This window comes from Daktulosphaira vitifoliae, unplaced genomic scaffold (genome assembly GCF_025091365.1).
Source record: "Daktulosphaira vitifoliae isolate Bord-2020 unplaced genomic scaffold, ASM2509136v1 Scaffold_3, whole genome shotgun sequence".
Lineage (NCBI taxonomy): Eukaryota > Metazoa > Arthropoda > Insecta > Hemiptera > Phylloxeridae > Daktulosphaira > Daktulosphaira vitifoliae.
The window spans coordinates 37822691-37829865 of record NW_026099574.1 but is presented as its reverse complement, the minus strand read 5'-3'; the positions used below and the strand labels follow the sequence as shown (position 1 = coordinate 37829865).

The 7175-nt window shown below is 25.2% G+C and overlaps 1 protein-coding gene across 2 annotated transcripts in view; it reads left to right on the top strand.

The window, feature by feature from the left end:
• The first annotated feature begins 1184 nt into the window (after positions 1-1184).
• Positions 1185-7175, top strand: part of LOC126901561 (uncharacterized) — an 18739-nt gene continuing 12748 nt past the window's right edge. For both annotated transcript variants that reach the window (XM_050678105.1, XM_050678104.1), the window contains exons 1-2: positions 1185-1343; positions 6066-6107. In XM_050678105.1, coding sequence (XP_050534062.1) covers positions 1283-1343; positions 6066-6107 — 103 coding nt within the window. In that variant the 5' untranslated portion in view covers positions 1185-1282. The remainder of the gene's footprint in view (positions 1344-6065; positions 6108-7175) is intronic.

Genomic DNA, 7175 nt, shown 5'->3' with positions numbered 1-7175 from the left:
TAACATATTTAAAATATACTAATGATATATTCAATATATATATAACTTCATTTAAAATTGTTCAATACAAAATAAGTAAATAACTTAGATTACAAATTATTAATGCGTAAAATATAAAATACTATTTAATACTAATATTTTTTTTTTGTTTTACAACCATTAGGTTGGTTAATACCAACTGGATTGGTATATCTTGAGAAAAAAATATCTATAATTTTTCTTTGTTCAACACCAGCATTTCCTACACAGTTTCTATTCCATTCTATCAGTTTTTATGTTTATTACAGGCCTACCTATTCTATCCATTTCTTTTTGTTAATTAAAAATTGTTTATTTTATTAATTATTATTGAGCCAAAGGGGCTAAATTTATTATTGGTAACTTTATATTTAGCTTCAGAAATGCGTATCAAAAAATGATTGCACAAAAAATAAATTAAAAAAATCAATTTAAAAAAATAGTAGATTTGATAAATATTTGTTTTGAACCATTGTGCGATGCTAAAGCACAGCAAGAAAAACACAAGCTTGAAACATGTATGTTATTCATATATAAATTACAGTGAAAACACAAACTGTAAAAAATATATGAATACGATAATTTGGTCAATAGCGTATTTAAAATGAGTATCAGGAGTAATGACACCATATAAATAGGTCCAATACATCATTTTTTTAAATGTATGTTAGTTCGATGCGAAGCTGAGAAGTTTTTAATTTTACAATGATGTGTTTTTTTTCAGCTCTCGACAAATCGATTTCTTTCAGCGATACGTCAAAAGATCACAAATCGTATCTAGTCGAAGATATTATCCTTAAAAATTTTAAAATTTTTTCTCGTTTCCCGTAATGGAGAAATCTCCAAAAAAATTACAAATTTAAAAATCACTAATTTTCGACATTTTTACAATTTTTAGCTTCGTTGCGAAGCTGAGAAGGTATTCGTTTTACTATGATATGTGTTTTTTTTTGTCTGTTACCACTTTTTCTAGTTTATTTTTCTGTTATCACTTTAATATTAAAAAAAAAATGTGCTTTATTTTGTCTTCACGGTGAAAACAGACATCAAAATTAATAAAAAAAAAANAATTAATTATTTTAGTTATCATACTGTCATCATCAGTAACCTAAATAAAACATCTGAAATATTAAAAATTCCTATAAAATGAACTTAATTTTGGCTTTTATTCGTACTTTAAATTACCTTATTTTGTACAAATCCAAACATATTATTTTGAAAAAAATTATAATTTTCATACAACATTTTATTTTTTACTTTCAAAATGTTCAAAAAAAATTTTGTTCTATTACTCTTTGTTATTTTTTTATCAACTGAACTTTCAGGTAAATATTTTTCTTTGATATTTTCTTATAAATATTTTATGCTTAAATTAATCAAAATTAAATTGTATTAATTTATAAATTCAGATTAAAAACAATAAAATATTTAAATTTTCCTTGCTGTATGTTAAATTGGTCGCTTATATTAAATTTAATAATAGAAATAAAATATTTTATATAGTAGGTATATGACAATATGTTTTCGAAACTGCTGATGATTTTAAATGTATTATCAATTTTCAATTTTAAGGGATTTGAAGATTGGTAATTAAAGTAAAACATTATTTTTAATTTACTAAAAATTGTGTTCCACTGAAAGTTTTTGTAGTCGCCATAAAATTGTTATTAATAATAAATATATGAATAATTGTAAGAACATTCTTTTAGATATTTTAGACAAATATGTATACTTTATACAATTTTAAATGTCTTATTAAAAACTACATTTCTGAATATAACGAAAAAGTATGGTTAATGGTCAAATAATATACAAAAATAACAATTTTATTTATAGAATAAAGAATTATTTTTTTATATAATAATAAAATATACAGGCTGTTCAGTAAATAAAAAAACAGGTTAACTATTATAAACAATAAAAACACTAGAAACCCGTTTCCTTGCTTACTAAACACTCTATATAAGTATTTTGGTAGATTTGATAAACTTTCCGTGCATAAAAATGTAGGTAAATATATACTAAAACTTACTCGAAAAAATAGTAAAACCATTTGTTAGTAAATCTGACCCTTTACCTGCCTACAGGGGATGATTCAAAATAGCAAATTTTTCAACTTAATTTTTGAGTATGTACCGGAAATACTGTATCCTTTAAATATATGTTAAATTAAAAATTATTTTATGTACTTTAAATAAAAAAAATTTTTTATCCTGACGACCTCTTCTATATGTAAATGGATACCGTAGTTAGAAAACATTTTATTTTTGTGTTGAAATTATATATTTTTTTTTTATTTTAAAATATCTTACAATAGTTTGCTATAGTAATGAGTCTACCAATTTTTATAAAAGTTACATGAATTTAATTTACATTAAATATAAATTTAAACTTATTTTGCTTACTCAAAGTTAAGAAAAGCGACTTGTACTTTTGTACTAGCTAAAATAGTTTATTTTAGCTACTTATTCATGTAATGTACGATAGCTGTGTTGAATATAAAACGGTCATATAAGCTCGGGGTATGAAAATCCAACACCATTTTTATGTATTTTCATTGTAATAAATCATTTAAATAAAAGTCTTAATAATAATTTCTATGTAACAATATAATTGGTGTTTAAATAGATGCTACAGTTGAATTATTCAGAAATATATTCCGTATAGTTATATAATATTCTACAGAGTGATCGAAATCTGGTAAGACACTTATTTTCTCAGAAACTATTGAGAATTTAAAATTTTGTAAAAAGAAAAATGATTAAGTTTATAAAACTCTACAATAATATAAAGTTAAATTTTTTTTTTTTATCCCTTCAGCGATAAAAATGTTTATTTATAATTTTTTTAAATGGGAACCACTATTTTTGATTACATTATATGATAGAAAAAAAAATTACAAACAATTTTGTTCTTATAATTTTTTTTATCCGAACAAGCGTTCACGTTTTATAATTGTTTAAAGATTTTGACTCCAAAATAAATATTGTCATTTATAACGTTTCATAATATCGATGGCAGTGCAACCGGTATTTTTGTTAGATCCTTTAGTCTTACAAAACTATAGACTTAGAAATTAATAATACACCAAAAACCCGATTTGAATCTATTATTGTTATCACTCATTTATTGCGTAGTAAATTTTTATAGCTAATTTACCTGTCATAACTTGATCAATAAAATTTGGTTTAAGCATCAGCAAATAAAAATAATGACTACTGTATTTAATACAGTAAAATGANAGTAGCTTTTGGAATAAAACACCAATTTTTTTAAAATTAAACACTATCTAAAGATTTGCATCGAAGCGTTTATTTTTGATAGTGATTTTAATCACTGTCAGATATCATTATACTTGAATCAACTATGCCACGTCACCACTGTGCCGCGACCCCCTGTGCTGGGTTTTTTTTCTATCATATTATAAAGTTAAAAATAAGGGTTCCTATTTAAAAAATTATAAATAAGAGTTTTTATCCTTGAAGGGATGAAAAAAATAATGGTTTGACTGCATTTTATTGTAGAGTTTTTTGAACTTGATATTTATTCTCTATAATAAAATTTAAAATTCTCAATATTTTTTGAGAAAATGAGTGTCTTATCAGATTTTAATCACTCTGTATAATATACTGGTATTCAGAAATATTCTGTGTCTAGTTTCACCTAGGGTTTCGTTTATTGTTGTGTTATTGAATTTCATTTTAACCTATATTTTGTTGGTTATTTTTTTATATGTAAATACTCGTTTTTAACTAATTAGTAATAATATCAAAAATTAATGGAGATTTATAAAATCTTATTGCGGATTTGAAATCAGCACAAAAAACTGTTCAAGAAAATACATTTTTGACTAAAATTCCTTGTAGATCATTTATTCATGATTAACAACAAATTATCTTCTAAAAAATTTTGTATCAAGCCCTTCAATTTTATACACGTTTGCCATAAAAATAACTACTTTATAATTTTTATATTNAAAATTCCTTGTAGATCATTTATTCATGATTAACAACAAATTATCTTCTAAAAAATTTTGTATCAAGCCCTTCAAATTTATACACGTTTGCCATAAAAATAACTACTTTATAATTTTTATATTTTCTCCGTAAAAATTACAATAATAAATTATTAAATATCACTGTCATACTATATTTAATTGCTATAATAAATATTTATTATATATAATATTCATTAACCATAGTATTACTAATTAGGAATAATGAAAGAAATAGCATTTAATTTTTCTTTTGGAATAATCCACTAATTTCTTAAAATTAAACACTATTTACAGATTTGCATAGAAGCGTTTCTTATGATACAGATTTTAATTACTGTCAGGTATCATATATACTTGTCACAACTGTGCCATGTCCATATTCTGTTGCGACCCACTATGTTGCCGTTTTTTTTCATTCAAATCACTCGATATATTAAAGAAATCTTAATACTGTATATTTAATTTAAGCAGGTTACGTATAAAGAGAATCGTATAATAAAAGAACATTTTTAAAAATTTAGGTATGGACAATTTAATTTTGATTTCAGACAACTATGCAGAGCTTAAACATTTTACTACTGTCATGAATTTTTATATTTTCAATTATTTTAATGATATACACACATCATTAAATTCTTGAAAATTGATAAAACATTCAAATTTTAATTTATTTATTTGATTCAAACAAAAACTCTTTAGCCTACTATATATTTAAATTATTGTTGGTTATTATATAGTAAAAGAAAAAAAAGTTTTATTATGTGTACTAGTCTCTAAATATGATTTAAACTAATGCCTCGAGTTCTGTGATCTTGAGAAACACGACTAGTGTAAAAGTTAAGTCACCAATGCACTGACCTTAAATCCACGCGCTTTAAAATGACTCATATGTGTACATGAAAGGCTGTAAGAACAGTTATGGAAATGAATGTTGAAAGAAGAAGACCAAAAAACAGATACAGGTATGTTATTGAATATGATATGTGGACGCTTGATATGGTCGTAGATGATGTAGGAGGTTGTGTCAAGTGGAGGCTTAGGATAAGAGTGGTCAACGCCAAGTAGTTGGAATAAAGACGAGGAAAAATAAGAGGTTGTGTATATGAAAAGCAAAAGAAGGTTTCTTTTACTAAAATATGTAAAACGTTTATGAGTTGGGTCCCGCAAAATCTAGCACCGGCACAGTTGAGGAAGTTTATAATTTGGTTTTGATTTGTCTTGTAGGTAAATAGGACAATAAAGAAAAATATGATTAATGGAGAGTTTACATTGGCATGTTTTGCAAATGTTTTCGGGTTCATTGTACATTAAGTGCATCAGTCTAGTGTGGTCAATGCGTATTTTTGTAATATTATGGTCTCTTCGTGTCTATTCAGTTTGGTTCCGACCTTTTTTGAGTAAATATTTAAATTCGTAGCAATTTGTTATTTTTTTGTTTTTCTATTCGTTTAAACAAGGGTGAGCTACATTATTTTGAGGGCTCGAGTGTCATCTTCGTATGTTATACGATAGTATATTTCTATGTCAAATGACTCTGCTGCTGTTGCTACAAGTTTAACAGCTAGTTCATTACCTAGTAAATCTAAATGTAACATATGAGTTTAAAGGTTCTTTTTTTTAGTATTATGTTTTGAATGATACGAGAAAGATAATTTTTGGTGAGAATATTTGCAAATGACATTACTGTATGCATTAAATCACTTAGGATGAAATTTTGTTTTGATTGATAAAGAAAATGGATTTTATAGTTTCAAGGATAGTAAAGGTTTCAGCTTTAATGATGCTTGAAAATGAAAGAGGTTTATAGAGATTATCTTTTAAGGACTGTGCAAAAACATATAGTTGTCAGTTATTTTAATGTTATGAATATAAAATAAATTTAATGAATTTTTACTATAAATCTTTTTTTTAGTGAAAATGAAGTGTAGTCCACTTCTTATTATCAATCAATATAGGAAAACCAAATGTATTTACTTAAAATTTTCTAAATTTTTATCTTCAAAATGTTTTATTAACTTTTTCATTGCACATTATAATCTAATGTTTTCAGGAGACTTGATCAAAACCAATAAAACATCAAAATTTGGAAAAAGTAATTATATTTTATAAGNCATGAGGCGTAACTAAGAAATCATCCTGTAAATAACGCGATTCATTTATTATGAACCACTTAATTAATAGAAAAATAAAATTGAGTTTTTTTTATCGCAATGAGGTATACGTTTTTATTAATTTTTTAATCATATATTATTTTTTATTTTAATCTCTTAAGGGATTAACATACATTATAAGGTATACTTTTTCAAATGGCAGCATACATTTAATTAACTTATTTAATGTTAGTTATGAATGGAGATCAGATTTATCAAGACCCAACGGAAGCACAAATGTTTCGTATCATATAAAGAACATAATTCTGTATAAAAAGTGATATAAAGTGTATAAAGAAAAGTAAATTGTTTTACTACCTGTGATTCCTTATCCTAAATAATACCACATCTAATAAACGTCTGTCAACGGACAACTAATACTAAGATTACACTGTCCACTACCCTCTATCATGTGATAACAAACCGGCTTGGGAAATTAAAAAATCACGTTTTATGATGTTTAAAAGAATTGTCAATCTTAGTCTTTTACGGTTGCTGTTAAAGCTTTAATTTTTTCATTATGGCGAATGTCAAATCATAAATGGAGTAAAATTCATATTAATTAGCTTTGCTATAGCTGTAGCACCAACAACATTACTGTATCAACTCAAAAGTTGGACATCGTACCTAATATGTAATGTGGTATTATTTTGTTTGTATATTCGCACAGTGTACAAATTTTACAAGTTTATTTTTATTCTATTCTATTTGGTTAACTGACCATATTTTAACTACGGGTCGATCTANGGTTAACTGACCATATTTTAACTACGGGTCGATCTAATATTTATTGGTCAATCCTATTTAATGTTTTTCTTCCTCAATTATCCCCCTTTACATGAGCTGACAGTTCCTCTAATGCGGCCAAAGTGGGCCTGATGTATATCACCTTGAATGTATTGTACATTTTTACACATGCATTGGGTTTGTCATGCTTATGTACGCCCTATTCTTTGATATTGTATCGTTGATATGATAAATTTATTCCTTATTCTGTGTAATTAACTTAA